Source organism: Mytilus californianus, unplaced genomic scaffold (assembly GCF_021869535.1).
Source record: "Mytilus californianus isolate M0D057914Y unplaced genomic scaffold, xbMytCali1.0.p SCAF_9, whole genome shotgun sequence".
NCBI classification, from domain to species: domain Eukaryota; kingdom Metazoa; phylum Mollusca; class Bivalvia; order Mytilida; family Mytilidae; genus Mytilus; species Mytilus californianus.
In genome coordinates, this window is record NW_026262745.1 from 30,549,515 (window position 1) to 30,570,909 (window position 21,395).

A 21,395-nucleotide genomic window follows, 5' to 3' on the forward strand; every position below is an offset into this window, starting at 1 on the left:
CTTTTTCCCGTTTTATGTTTTATGTTTTATGTTTTATGTTTTATGTTTGCAAATTCAGCAACATGCAAATGATATTGTCATGTGAAATATAACATTCAATAATTTATAATCATTTATATAGTTCAAATCCTCTTTTGATACTTTGGCTGATTTGTCATTATAGACGGTCTGAGTTAACTCAATAGACAGTTCGAGTTGACTTATTGACGGTCCGTGTTGTTTTGATAGAAGGTCCGAGTTGACTTATTTGATGGTCCGATTTGGCTCGGTCCGAGTTGACTTATTTGATGGTCCGATTTGGCTCGGTCCGAGATGACTTATTTGATGGTCCGATTTGGCTCGGTCCGAGTTGTCTCCGGGCCGAGTTGTCCTGCATGCCTTTTAACATATTATAACACACATATAGACCCTCATTACAGTAATACACAATCATGTACATTATCATGATAAACTACTGTATTTTAAATATATTACTGATAACACACATATAGACCCTTATTATAGTAATACACATGAACATTATCAATATCGTGATAATTTAAACTAAAGTATTTTAAACATTTACAGTAATGGTCAGTAATAATTAACACACATATAGACCCTCATTACAGTTGTTAAGTGCTTATTGATCGACCGTAAATACACATACACATGATCATAATTGAAGAAAAATGTAGACGTTCATCAATTCATGTTCATCGCTTTGCTAAAAATAACATTTAATGCTAGCTGTCTCTCATGTCTCTCTTAGTGTTTGTTATGATTATATGTAAGTAATGAAAATGAGGTGATGGGCAATTGTGGTAGTAAAAGAAACCAACAAGAACAATCTTGGATATATGGTCAACGGTTTAACTGGTGTAAGTACAGAATAGCTTGTAATTTAACGTACGTCATTTGTGTTTCTGTTTGTATCTATCAATGTATAATGTGTAGCTTCACAGTGTTATAATAGGGTCCGGCTGGGTGGGGATTCCATATTTTTGTGTTATTTATATTTTTTGCATTTTTTTTTATCTTTGAAGTAATGGTTATTTTGTAAAACTCTTTAAGAATAAAATATTTTACTATTAAATCGTAATTGTATTATTCCATAGATGTATAAACATAGATGGATAAACCTGTACAGTTTTGCACACCATTATTCTCTATTCATTGTTTTTTTTTTTGGGGGGGGGGGGGGGGGGGATTATTCTCTATTCTGTAAACCCCATCTCTAAACCCTCGTTTATATGAATCGCGTACTTTACCTTTCTAAGGACAAGGAACAGCACTGAAACGGTCACATAAATTGGCAAAAATCGAAACTGAAGGCCTCACTGTTCTTTTGAGATGAAGAACAACAATAAAAGCGCTGTTCCTTTGCTTTTTGTGTGTTTTTTTATGTACATGTACTGATTTTGCGTCATGGATCATTGATACCCCATATCCTTGGTTTTTCTATTGTACATACCGTACAGAATAGTAATCTTTGCAGTTTGAACTTAATAACACCTTCATTACATATGATACAGTAACTCGTTTCCTATTTTGCCTTCTATCTTGTATGTTGATTTTATACACGTAAAGGTACAGAGGTATTCCACTGACGAGTAAAAAATTGGGAAAATTACAGTTATCTAATATGTTGATTTTAGGTTTCTTAATGTAAAAAATACAAGATGTGTATGATTGCCAAACATGAAATTGATCTCACAAAACATGTTTAACCCCGCCGCATTTTTATACGACCGCAAACAAATTTTGTGGTCGTATATTGGTATGACGTTGGCGTCGTCGTCGTCGTCGTCGTCGTCGTCCGGCGTCGTCGTCCGAAGACACATTGATTTTCGCACTCTAACTTTAGTTTAAGTGGATGGATCTTTTTGAAATTTTACCATAAGGTTAAATACCACAAAAGGAAGGTTGGGATTGATTTTGGGGGTTATGGTACCAACAGTTAAGGAATTAGGGGCCAAAAAGGGGCCAAAAATAAGCATTTTCTAGTTTCCAGACAATAACTGTGGAACGGTGTATGGATCTCTCTGAAATTATACTACAAGTTTCCATACCACAAAGGGATGGTTAGGATTTGCTTTGGGGGGTTATGGCTCAAACCGTTTAGGAATTAGGGGCAAAAAAGGGGGAAAAACAAGGTTGTCCTGGTTAATGGACAAATACTTTAGTACAAAACATAATTTAAAGCAGTGTAAGGGAGATAAATCAAATACATCATTGAAATTATCTCCCTTACACTGCTTTTAAATTATGTATAAAGTAATGGTTAATAAACAATAAAGATAATTTAAAACAGTGTAAGGGAGGTAATCCAAATACAACGTTTTGGTTACTTCCCTTACACTGCTTTTAAATTATGTTTAAAGAAATGCATATTTATAAAGGAAGACCAGTAAAAATATCTGCAAATGTTGCATCATTTTTTTTACCAAAAAATCCATATGAAAGATTTGACACTATATTTTTAATTCTATTATAAAATAGATTAAGTTAGCACTATGGTAAATTTAAATGGGTAATTATGGTTGCCAACTCCATTGGAAATTTGAATTGAGATTATGACCATATCTTGAGGGAAAGAATTTTTTGGGGGAAAAAAGGGGGGGGGGGGGGGATAAAAAGAAATTGTGGGGGGTCAATTTTTACTCATTTCAGATTTCAGAAATTAAAAAGAATTATTCTTCAAATATTATTTTTTTTCAAATTTCAAATATTGAAAAATTTCAAATAGTAATCTTTAATTGCACAGTATGGCGCATTAGATTTGTAAAATCTTTGATCACATTTATTTATTTGTTATGCCGAATCTAACAGTGTATTTAGATTTTTAATTTTGGGTCCAGTTTTCAAAATAGTCTACATTAAGGTCCAAAGGGTCCAAAATTAAACTTTGTTTGATTTTAGCAAAAATTGAATATATGAGGTTCTTTGATATGCTGAATCTAAACATGTATTTAGATTTTTGATTTTTGGCCCAGTTTTCAAGTTGGTCCAAATTGGGGTCCAAAATTAAACTTTGTTTGATTTCAACAAAAATTGAATATATGGGGTTCTTTGATATGCTGAATCTAACCATGTATTTAGATTTTTTATTTGTGGACCCCGTTATCAAATTGGTTCATATTGAGGTCAAAAGGGTCCAAAATTAAACTTTGTTTGATTTCATCTAAAATTGAATTATTGGGGCTCTTTGATATTCCAAATCTAACCGTGTATTTAGATTTTTAATTTTGGGTCCTGTTTTTTAAATTGGTCTACATTAAGGTCCAAAGGGTCCAAAATTAAACTTAGTTTGATTTTAACAAAAATTGAATTCTTGGGGTTCTTTGATATGCTGAATCTAAACATGTGTTTAGATTTTTGATTATGGGCCCAGTTTTCAAGTTGGTCCAAGATAGGGTCCAGTATTTAAACTTTGTTTGATTTCAACGAAAATTGAATATATGGGGTTCTTTGATATGCTGAATCTAAACATGTATTTAGATTTTTGATTATGGGCCCAGTTTTCAAGTTGGTCCAAATTGGGGTCCAAAATTAAACTTTGTTTGATTTCAACAACAATTGAATATATGAGGTTCTTTGATATGCTGAATCTAACCATGTATTTAGATTTTTTATTTGTAGGCCCCGCTATCAAATTGGTTCATATTGAGGTCAAAAGGGTCCAAAATTAAACTTTGTTTGATTTCATCAAAAATTGAATTATTGGGGTTCTTTGATATGCCAAATCTAACCGTGTATTTAGATTTTTAATTTGGGTCCCGTTTTTTAAATTGGTCTTCATTGAGGTCCAAAGGGTCCAAAATTAAACTTTGTTTGATTTTTACAAAAATTGAATTCTTGGGGTTCTTTGATATGCTGAATCTAAACATGTGTTTAGATTTTTGATTATGGGCCCAGTTTTCAAGTTGGTCCAAGTTGGGGTCCAAAATTAAACTTTTTTTTATTTCAACAAAAATTGAATATATGGGGTTCTTTGATATGCTGAAACTAACCATGAATTTAGATTTTTTATTTGTGGGCCCCGCTATCAAATTGGTTCATATTGAGGTCAAAAGGGTCCAAAATTAAACTTTGTTTGATTTCATCAAAAATTGAATTATTGGGGTTCTTTGATATTCCAAATCTAACCGTGTATTTAGATTTTTAATTTTAAGTCCCGTTTTCAAAATAGTCTACATTAAGGTCCAAAGGGTCCAAAATTAAACTTAGTTTGATTTTAGCAAAAATTGAATTCTTGGGGTTCTTTGATATGCTGAATCTAACCATGTATTTTGATTTTGGACATTGGACCATAATAGGTAAATTAAAAAAAATTCAAGTTCTTAGACCACATTCTTTCTGTGTCAGAAACCTATGCTGTGTCAAATATTTAATAACAATCCAAATTCAGAGCTGTATCAAGCTTGAATGTTGTGTCCATACATGCCCCAACTGTTCTGGGTTCGACCTCTGCGGTCGTATCAAGCTGCGCCCCAGCGAAGCATTTTATTGCGCTTGTCCCAAGTCAGGAGCCTCTGGCCTTTGTTAGTCTTGTATGTTTTTTTTAATTTAAGTTTATTTATATGTTTTGGAGTTTAGTGTGACGTCCATTTTCACTGAACTAGTACACAAATTTATTTAGGGGCCAGCTGGGGACCACCTCCGGGTGTGGGATTTTCTCGCTGCGTTGAAGACCCATTGGTGGCCTTCGGCTGTTGTCTGCTCTTTGGTCGGGTTGTTGTCTCTTTGACATATTCCCCATTTCCATTCTTAATTTTATTTCAACCATGATTCCGGACAGGCACATAAAGAATACCTTCACTCTAACCTTGGACAGTGATGTAACAGCATAACATAGGAACAATTTCTACAAATCATCGCAAATTAAGGATTTTGAAAAGGAGGAGGGGCTCCGCCAAGACAACGTACATGTACGTTAGGAGTGGGACCTGTCAAAAGTCTATGTATTAACCAAATATGTAGTTCCACAAGGAGATTCCCTCCTAATTCCGTCTCTGGGAAAGGGCTTGACTCATCAGATCGACACAAAGCACAAAGGAACCCTAAAAAAAAAAGCAAAAACAAAAAATCCTAAACGTACGTACCTAATAGTAATCGCATATACTGCAAACTAGTTCAAATCTAATTTCAACTAATTAATAAACAAGGTTATAAGTATCAAACCCTTATATATTCACTGAACTTCTGATCTTTAATATTTTATTATTTTCTCTTCAAAGCTTTTAACGAGACTTAAATGAACATATGTAATCCAAAACGACGGTGTTCATAGGATATCAGGGAAATTGCCACTTGGATTGCATTTAAAGGAAACCTAGCAACAACTCAAGAGGGCTTCCTTTGTCTCGTAATGGAGGGCAAAATTTTGCTGTTAATTGCCATATTTTAAAAATGATAATACATAGGGAAATTCTGAAAAAAATGAAAAATGCTCACAATGTCAAGATTTACATACTTATCCTATATATGATTCACTAAAACTACTAGTAGGAGTTATTTTTTTCATCACTTATATGGCAATATTTACTAACGTTTTATGTGTTTTGGCTTTTTCTGAATTATTACACATGATAGAGGGGAACAACAACCAATCAATTAATCAAAATTCAAAAGACATAGAAAGTAACAAAAAACCGCAAAAATTATCAGCAGAAAATATCTAAGAATATATGCTATATAAAGGAAATTGCTGACAGTTTCCTTCTTACAGGAGAAACTGTCAATAAATGACGAATTTTACTCATTTTACGATTTTGGCAATTTGAAAGAATATAAAAGGGGTGAGAAATTGTTATAACAAACCAAGAAATCTACAAGTATATTAGAATGACGGTATTAGTCAAATTTTTACTTCTTATATATGACTTTACGATATATACCATTTTTTGGCGTCATTTAAACATTAAAACAAATAGTAACATCAGTAGAGAAACGATAAACAACAAAAACGATCAGCAAGCTAAGATAAACAAATATGTCGATGTTTTTTTTGTTTTTTTGTTTTTTGTTATTGCCCTTAATTGAGGATTTTCATCAAATTTCGCGTTTTGCAATTTTTTTAAATATCTATATTATTTACCAAAAGTGATTACTCGTCGCCTCTACTATTTACACACTTACTCGACTTATGTGATTTTATAATTTTGACGTTTAGTGAAAATTGTTATTTTAAAAGTATGCGTGAAATTAAAATGACAGTTTAATTGTATTCTTAAGACTATTCTAAGAAAAAATCAATTAAACACCTTCACATTGCCAGCCCTCGGAAATTGATGGTGTTTACTGGTACGTTCCTCCTATTTAAGAGCACCCAAAAGGTTTTTTAATCAAATATATGTTAATATTTTACAAAAGCCCAAACTACATGTATATTTAGGAGGAAATGAATTTAAACTTACTGTTAGTAGCAACATCAGCAAAAAAAAAAAAAAAATCCGTGTCATTTCCGCTCATCGTAAGTCAGAGTGAACAGGTGAAAGGTATTGAGGTGGAAATATCTTTACAATAAGAACATTTTATTAAACCCTCAGGGGTTCACGCATATTTATTAGTTAGAAATATAGTCTATGAAGGAATATTCGGAAGCCTAATTATTGTTCATTCGGAACACCTATTCATCTTATCTGTATTATCTTCCTGCAATTAAGAGCACCTCCATACGGTGTATCTAAGATATTTAAAACATGGCAATAAAGAATTTTCACAGATCGCTAATTCACTTATCGGATATATGATAATAAACAATTTATAGATCATTTTCAAAAATGTATATTTATTGTAAAGCTACATTTTATGCATTGCAAGGGTTTACTGACTTGAGCAAAGTTGACAGTTGTACCCTTTAATAAACAAGTGAAAGTTAAATGGTCAAGATTTAATTATAACGACCTATGGTATCAAACATCTGTGTCTAGATATTCACAGAGAGATATTTTAAAATAGTGCTGTGGTTTCTACATAATGAGTTAAAATGGGCTTTGGGATTTGATTTGTAACAATAAAAACTTGTCATTTTTACAAATCAGATAGAAAAAAATCTTTTTTTTTTTACAACTTTTACTGTTTCCTTTTTACAGTATTCTCTATCAATTAAGTTATGTTGTAAGTTAATTTAATGTTTATTTAATTCATTGATGTCACTATTATTTCAATGACCGCTGCAGAAAGTCTTTCTCGTTCAAGAGACTACTGCATGCACATTAAATTTCCAGTCCCATGTTTTTATTTGCACCATGTATAACTGTTATGTACATCACAAATTATTTCCTTTCTGTTAAAATTATTTTTGGACTTGATGCGCAGGGGCGGATCCAGCCATTTTAAAAAGGGGGGTCCCAACCCAGGAGAAAAAAGGGGGGGTTTCCAATCATATGTCCTTATTCAAATGCATTGATCGGCCAAAAAAGGGGGACCCCCCCCCCACCCCCTGGATCCGCCACTGAAGCGCACACCAAACAGTGACAGGATAGTCAACCAAATGACGGTGGTCACTTAGTGGTAGAAGTAGAAATTTCTTATATTATTCACACACTGTAATGCTCTTAAATTTATGTTTGTTTTGGATGTGCACTAGTGATTGGTAAATATTAATACGTTTCTGTGTTTTTAAAATATGTGACTTAACATCAAGAATTCCATTATTTTGGAATCGTTCACTTTTGTACACTTCGGTATCTAAATAGAGGGTGGTGAAAGGGAAGGTCTGAACACGGAAACACGTGAAATAACAAATCGCATAAACGTTGCACGGAATAAAAACACTCTGGAAAAACGAAGCCAAGGAATAAAATCGTAAATATTAAGGCAAAGAGTCCAAAAGTTATTACTCAGCCGTTCTTGGAGATCATGCAGTCTATTCTGTTACACCGTTCCGTAATTTATATAGTTCGTTTGATTATATTCTTAATCTATTTATGTGTTCCAGTCTAGGAGGATTATTCATCTTTAACCTTATAAGAGCGTTAAAAAATCGTATCGTCGCTACCTTTCCCTCTCTCACACGTATCTAAAACTGAAAATTGCAAGGTCATACCAGTACTGGAGAACATTCTAAGGACAAACGTCAATTTGGACACAATTCGTGGCTAACCACAGAGTGAGTTAATTCTACAACATTGTATTTGAACCTTTCAAATTGCTCTCTACATATTTGAACCTTTTCTCCGTGAAATACCTCAAATTTAACCGTTCTTGAAAGTACAACATTTTCTCGCTTTCAACGGACTGTGCTATCAATTACTTTTGACATTTCGTTATAATAACATTAATTGAACACATTGTAAAATTGTATTTTATTTGTATTTTCAGCTTTTTACCATATGTCAGATTGGTTCATAATTAAAGTATCAGCACCTGGTAGTCTTTTCTGCTTGAGCCCAATCGTCATTTATACTTAATGGTTAGGCCATTACAGTAAAAAGTCTACAACTTGCCTGTTGTGTCTCACAGATTACGCCACTCCACGTCAGTTCTACGGCTACAACAAACGCGTCATCCCTTGGCGTACAGTAAATTGACGACAACCTGTCTACACATATCCAGACAAGGAACTGCAACGTAGTATCGTTACAACTGTTACAACAACATTACGCAACACAGCTTGTGTGTACCAGGCAGCAAACCGCCAACGTTTGCAACAGTCTATTTTAATCTTACTATCCGTTAGTTGATTAGGAAACATGGATTAGATGACCCCGAGCGTCAAGAAACAAAACTCCAAAAAGACACGGAGCTGAAAATAGATGCCGGACAGCCTGTGGACAATCCGTCGAATGTAGAGGAAAATCCCGAGACTAGGCGAGTACGTGACCTCACGGAAAAAGGCCAGGGAGCATTCACAGAAAAACGTGACAAGTTCTGTCAGGAACTAGAGACCCTCTGGTCTGATATAGAATCCCAGTTATTGGAAGTCACCATGCCACCGAACGAGCTCCAGCAACTCTTAACAGCACAGGACAAACTTGTAAAAGCCTGTACTAACTATCGAAGGCTCACAGATGAATACCTGAACTTTCTGAAAAGGACCAGAACATTGGACAGTCTAAAGGACATAGACTCATGTAATCTCACGTTGGATATTCGACTGTCCAAAGTGGACCTGGCAATAGAAACATTGCACGAACATCGCATCGCCCTGACCAAGGCTAAATCTACTAAAACAAAGACCTCAAAGAGTAAGAAAACCTCGCATAGCGGCAGCTCTAACGTGTCTGACATGTCAAGCCTAGCTCGGAGGAAGTATGCCAAAGCAGAGGCCGCTAAATCAAAAATATCCTTTGTCGAACAACATGCACTTATCCTACAACAGGAGGCAATGTTAGAGGAACAAGCCCTGTTCAGACAAACTGAAATGGAAGAGGAAGCAGCACGCAAAAAGGCTGAAATGGAGCAAGAAGCTGCACGCAAAAAGGCTGAAATGGAGCAAGAAGCCGCACGTAAAAAGGCTATAATTGAACAGGAAGCCACACGTATGGAACAAGAAGCCGCGCGTACAAAGGCTGAAATGGAACAAGAGGCAATACACAGAAAAGTGCAACTAGATCAAGAGGCCATACGCAGGAAGGCTCAAATGCAACAGGAGGCCGCACGTGTAAGCCGAGCTGAAAGCCAAGTTAAACCTTCTCGAAGCACGAAGAGAAGCTGCAGCCGCAGGAGCCGAGGCTCGTATCCTGGAATACGATGGCAACCAAGCATATAGCGATCTCCCTGACGAAACAGAAGACCCGCTCCAGCGTGTGCAAGATTTCGTCAATAAACATCCTGTACCATCTGCTGTACAGGAAGTAACAGGACCCCAAAAGATAAAACAAATTCCTGTTAAGATTGAGCTGAGTCATGAAGCACCAGCGTTCGTGCCATCTGTGGCACTGAACTTGCCGTCACAGACATCTGCTGTCTTGCCTTCCGATACTAAGTCACCGGAAGTTACCTTAATCCCAGATCTGGGAATAGTAACCGGCATACAAAAACTAGGCCTTTCAGAGGAGATCCCTGCTGAACACCAGAAACAAGGTGTTAAAGAAGAGATCCCTGCTACACACCTGCAACCAATTAATCCTACATCAGAGATAACTAGATTTCTTCTACGCAAGGACCTACTATTCTCCCGGTTAACAAGCTTTAACGACCAGGCAGAATCATGTCATACATGGAAAGCCAGTTTTAAAAACGTCATAGATGAATTACAAGTTTCAGACTCGGAACAGATAGACCTACTTATTAAATGGCTTGGACCAGAGTCTGCCAAACATGCCATGAGTATAAGGGCATCAAATGCCAACAACCCAACAAGAGGCCTACACAGACTATGGGAAAGACTGGACGATCGATATGGTGCTCCAATAATGTTGCAGACGTCTCTCGTCAACAAACTTGACAACTTTCCAACACTGACAAATAAAGACAACTCACTCCTGTACGATTTGTCAGATATTATCTCAGAAATAGAGTATCACAAAGAAAATCCCAAGCTGGGATGTTTGCTAGCTTACTTCGACTCTTCGAAGAGGATAAATTCTATTGTGGAAAAGCTGCCATACGCACTCCAAGAAAAGTGGATAACAAGGGCTTCAAGATACAAGTCTAAATATGAAGTTGCATTTCCACCCTTCACAGAATTCTCTGCCTTCATCAGGGAAATTAGCAAAATAAAGAACGATCCTGGGTTCATCTTTGGGTCAAAAGTCACGCCTAATACAAAAGCCGCTACGCCAAGGTTCACACCTCAGACGTATTATAAAGTTGACGTCCATAAGACGGCTGTTGAACAGCAACCTGAAGACAGTAGCCAACAACAAGTAATGAGCATCCTACACAAGACAAAGCATACCTTGAACGAATGCCGAGCGTTCAGAGCCAAGTCAATCAAGGAACGCAAGGATCTGTTAAAACAAAATAATGTGTGCTTCAAGTGTTGTGAGTCAACCACACACAGAAGTCGGGACTGCAATGCAAGTATCAGTTGTAATGAGTGTGGAAGTAAACAACACACTACCGCACTTCACATTACTAGACCACAGCAACCTGCAAGTTCTCAGTCTAGCTCGCCCAAGCAAGCCTATGGCGGGGAGCCTACAGAATCGGCTGAAACTAAGTCAACCTCAGTTAATTCTACCTGTACTGAGATTTGCAAGGATACATAATTATAGCGGGAAATCTTGTGCTAAAATAGTATCTGTAGATGTGTACCACAAGGACAAGACAGACAAAGTTATCCGGATGTACGCCATCGTTGACGACCAAAGCAACCGGTCTCTTGCCTCGCCTGAATTCTTCAGTCTTCAACGTTCAGGAAAAACCTGAAAACTACTCTCTTACAACATGCTCCGGCAGAGTAGCTACTTCCGGGAAAAGAGGGAAAGATTTCGTCATAAAATCTGTACATGATGACGTACAATTTGATCTGCCTACATTAATTGAATGTAATAATATTCCCAATAATCGAGACGAAATTCCTACTCCTGAAGTTGCAATGCATCATCCTCATCTAAAAGAACTCGGAGGAAGAATTCCACCAATAGAGGAACGTTGTCAAATTCTACTCTTAATTGGAAGAGACCTTATAGAGGCACATCACGTCCTTGAACAACGCCTAGGACCATCCAGAACTCCATTTGCCCAAAAATTGAAACTTGGTTGGGTCATAATTGGAAATACATACATTGACAAGCAAACTGTTACGCTTGAAGTCAACACAAAGATAACTAACGTTTCAATCACGAAACCAGAACAACTTCTCAACGCCTCAAGACCGGAAATATCCGTCAAGGACGAAAATCCAATCGTTGGTGAAGAAAACTACCAAAACTTAAATTCAGATGTGAAGGTTGCAAAAATGCACTCCATACAATTCCTTGAGTGTACTGGATCCAGTGCCAAATCTGGTAAACTCAAGAATTTCTCTAAAGGGACAGCACTCGTGTCACTAAAAGCAGAATCTGTGACTTCTATAGAAAAATCTATCGATAAAGAAAGTTTCATTCCGAAATCAACAGGACCTAAAGTTCATGGAGAGGAAATCAATAGCATTCACAAACCTATTCCGAAAGAAGGACTTATTGCCAATCTCAATCTGCCATTGAACGAGCAACGTCTACTACGAGGAGGAAGCAGTATTGCCAAATCTGACTTGAATTTTAGTGAAAAGGAACCAGTAGTCTTATCTGGACATCGTCACCGAGTAACACCTTTTCTTAGACATTACTACGACAAAATCAAATATGGAGGACGCCACTCTACAGATAGAGCGGCTAGATCTGCAGGATTGAACGTTATGACGAAACGCCTTATTTCGTCTGATACTCACAAAGATGTGTCATTTCGCCAAATCGGAAGACAACCAACTACTAACTCGTGTTATACTTACCGTCTAACAACGTTGGAGAAAACAGTTCCCATAATCGATACAGCAGTAATGAAACATTCTACAGAACACAACAATGTCGTCCGAGACACCCTTCTTCTAAAGGACAAGAAACTGTGCCTACCCAGTTTCCCGTGGAACGTACTTATTCAGGAACCTTTATAGTGAAAAGTCGTTGAGATCTGATATTTCTCACACGACCAATAGTGGACATTTCACCTGTATATATTCAATTTATATTGGGATTTATTCATTTATGTAAATCTTGTATTCATATTCGAAAAAAATATGGAATAGTGATATCAGATAGACATCAGACGGGGAGTATTCTGTTACACCGTTCCGTAATTTATAAAGTTCGTTTGATTGTATTCTTAATCTATTTATGTGTTCCAGTCTAGGAGGATTATTCATCTTTAACCTTATAAGAACGTTAAAACATCGTATCGGCGCTACCTTTCCCTCTCTCACACGTATCTAAAACTGAAAATTGTAAGGACATGGCAGTACTGGAGAACATTCTAAGGACAATTACTTTTGACATTTCGTTATAATAACATTAATTGAACACATTGTAAAATTGTATTTTATTTGTATTTTCAGCTTTTTACCATATGTCAGATTGGTTCATAATTAAAGTATCAGCACCTGATAGTCTTTTCTGCTTGAGCCCAATCGTCGGTTATACTTAAATGGACATGGCGACCCTGCATGTGGTCACCTTTTAGCGTCCGTTAGTTGCATCCGATTTATCATAGTAATACAATTGGCTATTAATAAATATCTTGGGACCAGTTAATAAGTTTATAATTTAAAACAATAGTTGAGCTGACTTTGAATTAGTCCCGGTTTACTTTTTAATCAAATGCGGGACAAGCACGAGAAAATAAGAGTGCCGACACGAAACACAAAAAATAATTAAGGGAAAACACGAAGCACGCACATCGAACCAAACACGAGAAAACGAGAAATAAAACGTCGAAACACGGAAACACGTGAAATAAAAAGGCCGAAAACGTTGCACGAAAATAACCCTTTACCACCCTCTCAAAAGGCCATACTAGATGTCGACACCTCATATTAGAACTTAAGTAGATGGTCAATTTCGTTTGCAAGGTTAAAGAAATCTTCAACTTGCTCTAATTTGCCTGTGAAGACCATAAAATCGTCATCCCTATTGACAGTGTAATTTGATGTTTTCTCTCCATTGGAACTTATCTAAAAATTTTAATGAATAGGGCAGAGAGATGCAGATCTGTGCATGTTGGTGACAATGGTCGCTCGTATAATGTGTTTGTATAACAGTCCATTAAACTCAAATTCTTTTCTAAGAATTAATTTAACAAATACAGTTAAATCTTTTTTGTTGAGAACCTTTAAAGTATATTCTACTGTGTGTCAATAAATTCTAATGCATTGATAACAGTTTCTTCTAAATTATCAATAATCATATTTGTGTACATTGACGTACATCATAGGCCATAAGAATGCATACTTTTTTACTTCGTGTGACTCTATTTTATTAATGAAATTTTTTGTATCTTGAATGTAAAAGTTATGCCTCTTCAATAATTGGATGTTGGATGTGTACTAATTAATAGTTTAGTCTTAGATGCATGATTTTTTTAATTAGTTGTTAGTGGCTTTGAACTAGCTGTCAGTAACTGCGAGTACTCTCAGATCTGTACTTAGTGTCTATTTGTTGTTGGGATATACAAGTACCCGGCCACGTCCACTCTGTGTAGTATTTCTGTTTGTATCCATCTGATGAGTTAAGCCTTTTTCAACTGATTTTTATAGTTCATTCTTATGTTGTACTGTTACACCACTGTCCCAGGTTAGGGGGAGGGTTGGGATCCCGCTAACATGTTTGACCCCGCCACATTCTGTTTGTATGTGCCTGTCCCAAGTCAGGAGCCTGTAATAACGTGGTTGTCATTTGTTGATGTGATACATATTTGTTTTTCGTTCATTTTTTGTACATAAATTAGGCCGTTAGTTTTCTCGTTTGAATTGTTTTACATTTGTCATTTCAGGGCCTTTTATAGCTGACGATGCGGTATTGGCCTTGCTCATTGTTGAAGGCCGTACGGTGACCTATAGTTGTTAATTTCTGTGTCATTTGGTCTCTTGTGGAGAGTTGTCTCATTGGCAATAAAACCACATCTTCTTGTTTTATATTTATAATTAGATCAAGTAAGTATCTGTCCTGCTAGCTGACCAGTTCGCAATGCCTCATTACTTATTTCTAGATTAGTTTTATGAATTTTTGGAAGAAGGTACATGTGTCCTCCATGTTTTGAATTATTATTATTCTTTTAGAAATTATACGTCTGGAAATCTTTTTTTTCTCTCTCCTTGCTTTATATTTAACACTTCTCTCAACATGCCAAAATTGTAATGATTTACAATAAAAAGAAAATAGTATCCTCCACACACATGGCCAAGATAACACTGATATATAATTTCTTATTCAGTTGAATTAATAATTAGAATAAAAAAGTTCTAAGGTTCACGTATTGTCTTTTTTTTTTTAAAAAGCAACTTGTTTCATATGTTTGTTACTTAGGTGTAAGATAACGAATTGTGTATGTGTGTAGCTTTGTGTGGATGGAGCTGTGATCCCGTAGGCTGGAAAATTTACCGGTAAATGTTTATTCATGTGAAGAACGTTCTGAATTGTCCTTGCTAACATGCTTATCTACGATAAAATTTGCATAGAATTATTTCTTATAAGTTAATGTATGCAGTTATAGTTCCAGTAAGATTCTTCTTCATAAGTGAACAGATTTTTTTTAAATAATCCTATTGATTCATAACACAGCCGTCTTCCTCTTAGTAATACATGTATATATATATATATAAGTTCCCAAAATTTCTGAAATGATAAGTCTGAAAGTCAAATCTTTAAAAATGAAACTGATTTTTTTCCAATAATATAGATATTACAAATCATCAACAATCAAACAGTGAAAGTTTCCAGTCAAATGATAGTTTCTGACATGCGTGTAAATTCAAAGGATATTACTCATTGGACATCAATAATAGCGGTGTTCCTTTGCTTTTTGTGTGTTTTTTTCTGTGCATGTAGTGATTTTATGTCATGGAAGTAAACCCCATATCCTTTGTTTTCTATTGAATTAAACTTTTTAACTGTGGCTGTGAATAACACTCGAAAGTGCAAATGCAGTCGGAGAAGACCGTTGACTATTTTTGTACTACGGTCAACCCATTCAATATAAAAACAAGTTGCTTTCTTTAAAAAAAGAAAAGCAATACGTGAACCTAAGACAGCTGACTGGTCATCAAAAGATTGTTGCTGAATTTTTGTTTGCTTTTGAATTGAAATAATTGAATGTGAATAGAAGGAGATAATGATGAAGTTAAACTACCTTTATTAAAAATATGTAATAGTGTGTACATTCTGGCACAAGTCAGTTGAAAGCAATGTTGGATAGGTGTGAATAGAAAAGTGTATATACAGCTACTATTTGAATATACATTTTAAAGCTCAACTATTTCATAAATTTTATTACTTGGGATTGCACATCATTTTTTTATAATCCTATTGCAAATCCCAGTTTCTACAAACCGGATGTATAATGCAAATTGCACAAACCAATCGCAATATAAATTTAAGCACTCAGTTTGCTTTATAATCTGGATGCATTTATTTTATCTATCACATCTTTATATTTTGTTTCCTGCATGGATGCCTTCATATTCCCATCTCGTTATTGAAGTTGTCTGTACTCATGGTAGATGTTGTACAGATAAATTTAAAGTCCATTTTCCATGTGAAGTGAAACCCTTTGGCATGCAACTTATAAGAAGGTTTCGTATATTTTTCTTGAGAGTAACACACAGGCTTCATTTGGACCTCTTATATAGAGACTTATTTTGGTCTCTTAAAACATCTCAAATTTTAAGGATTTCCTGATTTTACTTAAATCAATCCAAATATTTTACAGGGAAACTTGGTTTTGAAGAATATCTTATTTTCAGAAATTTTATGAATACTTGAACATACTCTCGAAAGAACCAATTTATATAAAAAGACATGTAGATATGAAAAAATACCAGGATTAACATGTACGCCAGACGCGAGTTAAGTCTACAAAGAATCATCAGTGACGCTCGATTAAAAATAGTTAAAAAGGCCAAATAAAGTACGAAGTTAAGTAATCTATTCCTTGGGCATTTCGAAAATGTCAAAGTTTATAAAAGGACAGTGACTCAAAAAGAAAAAAAAAAGAGAAACAGCTAGAGGTCAGAATACCGTAAGCAATGATGACCGTGCTTGAAAGTCACATGGCAAGCTCTTATTGCCGTGTCCTGAATTTAGATAAGAAAAGCGAAAATTCGCATTCGCGAGTGAAATTATTATTTATGCATGAACGTGGTATTTTTGCGCAAGAAATAATTGATAGAAAGCATACGCACTGATACTCTGGATAAGAATACGCATTTGCGTCATCACATATATTAATCTTATAGTTGAAATCGGATGTCAAACTACCTACCACAAGTGTTTTGACTCCGGATTCATTGACATTTTATCCGTTTTTTTTGTGAATGCAAACCGATAGTGTGCGTGTGAACAGGGTGATATATAATGTAAATGAATCAAGACGTGTAGGATAGCTGACCAACACAATGAATACAATTTTCAAAACCGTACCATAGTACAAATATGTAGATGCTATAAGGTTGAACTAATAAAAGAAAAAAAAATTTAAAAAAAAATTAACATTATGATAGTAATTAAATTTTGTTATGACTATTGTAAAATATTAATTACGTTTTTTGTGAGATGCAAGGATTTAAAATCCTTGTGAATTGAAACCACGCAAGTATTCCATTCACGACCGTTTAAAGTTTAGATATTTAGCTAATTTTGGATACGCATCCCTGCTCATTGATGCTCATACGTTACATATAATTTTCATAAATGTAATGACTGATCAAACCTGTGAGACATAATGCACGTATACATTACAATTTTAATTATATTCTATAATTATTAGGAATAAATTCAGTCTCAGTTTTACCTTAACAATGAATATTCTCTTAGTCTGGTAGTATCTATTACCATATATATATATATTTTTAACAGAAATATCGTTTTCTTAATTTTCTTCATTCTTTCCGACATTTTCTCATGCTATGATTGAATTACTAAATATCAAATGATAAACGTTCAGAAATAATCTGTTTATTCTGGGTCATTGTATATTTGATAAACATTCACATTATTAAAAACATGTATGTTTTGTCAAAAGGCAAATAGGTTCTAACATATAAATGGTTTTTAGAATGCAACCTAGTCTTTATTGTTTTACTTTCAAATCTACAAATCAACCGTTTGTCGGGTTGTTGAAATATACAATGTCACGTTGTAGCCTATCCATAGAAGGACCATATCAAAGACATAGATAACTACCTATATAAATGATGGAAAATTTTCGAGACGTTCCGAGAATCGTGATTCCGAGGATATCGAGTGGCCCGCCGGCCATAGACACTTCCAAAACTCGCCAATATATAAGCGTGAACCCCTAAGAGGGTTCACGCAATAAGGAGATGTGGTATGATTGCCAATGAGACAACTATCCACCAAAGTTTAAGTGAAGTGGATGTAAGCAATTATAGGCAACCGTACGGCCTTTTTGATTGAACATTACTGTACTATTAGTGTTCATGTTAATGTAATATAGCTGTGACTTGACCTTCAGGTCAATAATTAGTCACAATCGATCTAGTTTATACAGAGTTCGTATCTATATTGATATTCCTATTCTATATTTTTAATTCGTATTTTTAGTTTTTGATAGAGTAAAACTGACACGGAAAGAAAAGTACGAGTTCCTGCTTGCAGTCAAAAATAAACCGGAAGCCGATGTTATTACATTTATAAGAGAGCATCCTTGGGTACTATCATGCATGTTTTGGTTTGGTTAGTATATCTAGATTTAAGCCGTGATAGTTCCATTAGTTTTTATTTAAAAAAAGATTATGATTTAAGTTATGTTCCATTGATTACTTCTTCAATTTTTTTTTTCACGCTTAAAAATTAATCATTTATGCTTGCGTGGTACGAAAAAAAAATCAATTCAAACGAAAAAAAAAAATCCCCTCCTCCCCCATATCGACAATGTTTTTACTTCAAGTCGTAGTAATGTTTCTCAGAACTTAATTTCGTGGTAATGGTTAACCATCTCCGAAGACATGCTTTCTTAGGCGGACGGTTTATAGTGCTTGGGGAGTCCGTCCATTCGTCCGTCTTTCTGTCCCACTTTTGTATCCACAACCCCTCCTTAACCGCGCGCTTGACAGAATTGTATGACATCCACAGAATCCTACTCACATAATGTACTTGTACACCTTCTATTTCATTTCTTCATCTTAATGATTTTTCAAGTTATCTTTGGTCTGACATGAACTTCGTCACATTTGCAACCCTCTGACTATAGTACAGAGATTTGTACCTGTAACTCCTTCTAAAGTCCTTATCACAATGTTTGGAAATTTTCTAATAATCTTAACCATATAGTGCCATTGTGCACCTTCAATTTTTTTTTTATCAAAATTATTTCTGGGGTTACCCTCAGCAAAACATGGACTATGCCATTGCGTTATTTGGGGATGAGGGTTTCTATTTTGTATCCACAACCATTTTTAACCCCCTTATTATCACAATTTATTCACACAAACTTAATCATATAAATGCTATCATGACTATTTCCTTGTTTAATCAGGATCATTTTTGAGGTCCCCTAAGCAAAATAATGGATTATGTTAGGGTCAGGTGTATGCTTTTGTGAGCTTTGTTCGCAGTCTCCCAAGACTATCAGGCTATTTGAAATCGGAATGACTAATTAATTTCGGACACATTCACAAAACTTCAGATAATACTAAATTTCAAATTTCTTTCACTCATGCAGTATGACTTATATTTTATCTCTCTGTAGCTTTTTACAAACAAATAAATTCTTCGGGCTAAGATAATAAACTAATGTCAAAAATAACATTTCAAAAACGCTCCTCAATTTTAAGAAAAGGAGAACACTTACATTTAGTTCGATGTACTGACATTATGATCAGTAGATGCTGATGTAGATATAAAAGTGATCAAATCGCTCTTTTGTTTTTTTCCAGACACCTACACTTGTACTAAAGAGAAAGGAACTAAAACTGAGCATGTTGTGAACTGCTCCTGTTCACAAGATTTAGAAATATGTACAAAAGAAGGTATAGATGAAGATGAAATGATAAATAGACTAGAAATAAGCATTGCATATGGTACGTGTCCACACCTAATATTTGCCAAATACGGCCTTAGTGTTTCATGTGAGCAGGACATCACATCAGCTGATGTTTTTAATGTTTGGGATACCAGTGATATGACGGAGAATGTAAGACATTTGTCTAGACCTAGTGCTGGTGTATATTTAATCCATTTACTAATACTGTACTGCAAATTTAAAACACTTACTGAAGTTTTACCTCTTTATACTACATTGAAAATGAAAGTTGAGGACATGGTTTCAGTAAAGCATCAGATGTCTCCTGTGCTGTTTGCAGTTGCACACTATAGGATTTCTATGGCAAAGATGATTGCACAATATTTTTCACAAGACCTAGTGGTCCGTGAACCATGTAAGGTAGAAAATGATTACCTACGCCATGGCGCACTCTACATCGCACTGATGACGAATCAATTCAGTGGATTCACCATGCTTTTACCTTTTCATTACGATTACTTCTATTTTAGTCATTTACGGGAGACTTGGCAACTATGGGCCGAGAAACTTGGAAAGTGCATTGAAGATAAAAGGAAAGTGGAAGCAGACCTTCTTCTGTCGCCTAAAAGGATATCAATTTTGGGATATAATTATCTCTTTCATTATGCATACCAAACAGGTTAGACACTAACACTTATAACTGTTACAGTATAACAGTGTAACACCTAGAATAACAGTTGGTGACCGAATGCACATACTTGAGTCATAATATAAAGTTTTATTTGAATCAGATACATTTTCAAATATTTGAGGGTCCCATATGCAAGAGATTCTTGTATTTAAAAACGATAATGTATGGCTTTAAAATCTTGCTGTTGTTTACAATGCTACTCTATAATGTTTCTTTTCATATCTTACCACCTTCCCTTTGTTCGATGCCGTTGTTGTTGTTAGTATACATCCAGTTGTCAGTGCTTTGATACGATCCTGATTTAGTTGGTACATTCGTTTTTTTTTAATTTGTGTAACTGTACTCATACTTAGATAAAACAATATTCACTTCTTAAAATGACTCTAAACTATTTATAGTGGTCTTTGAATGCCATTTTTGATATTGACACTGTTTGAATTTTCAAAATTGTTCTTCAGCTTACCAGTTTTGAGAGAGGCTAAAGATACCAGATAGAGGGACATTCAAACTCATAAGTCGAAAATAAACTGGCAACGCCATGGCTAAAAAAAAAAGACCAACAGACAAAGAATAGTACACAAAACACAACATAGAAGACTAAAGACTGAGCAACACGAACCCCTACAAAAACTGGGGGTGATCTCAGGTGCTCCGGAAGTGTTAGCAAATCCTGCTCCACATGTATAAGCTATGCCCAAAGATTTGCCATTATCACCATCAATGTGTTAAATAATAACATAGGAAATGTTTCCAATGTGTCAGGAAAATATTTGAATTTAACGCAAGACAGAGGCCAATTCCCTTTGATCTTGCTGTGCTATAATCCCGATAATACACAGATCAGGTGTTTATTAACTATATCATTCATATTGTACAGGTCATGTGTAAGCCAAGCCAACATTTTTAGTGAACAGTATACGTAATTTCCGTCTGCTAATTCCATTCCTATTACCGATATTTGTAATTCTACACTTTTTAGGAAATATCAAGTGAATACATGAACCTATACTCCGACCTACAAATAATTGTAACTTGATAAAAAAAAATCGTGAAAAAAACATACAAAACAAATTAAGTAAGGGAGCTACCATTTGATTTT

General features: G+C 35.1%; 1 protein-coding gene across 1 annotated transcript; it reads left to right on the forward strand.

Annotated features, from left to right (window-relative positions):
* The first annotated feature begins 672 nt into the window (after positions 1 to 672).
* LOC127714457 (uncharacterized) lies at positions 673 to 20,610 on the forward strand. Its single transcript, XM_052220517.1, has 3 exons — positions 673 to 860; positions 18,186 to 18,317; positions 19,520 to 20,610. The coding sequence occupies exons 1-3, from the start codon at positions 791 to 793 to the stop codon at positions 20,287 to 20,289; spliced, it is 972 nt and encodes a 323-aa protein (XP_052076477.1). The 5' UTR covers positions 673 to 790; the 3' UTR covers positions 20,290 to 20,610.
* The last annotated feature ends 785 nt before the right edge of the window (positions 20,611 to 21,395 follow it).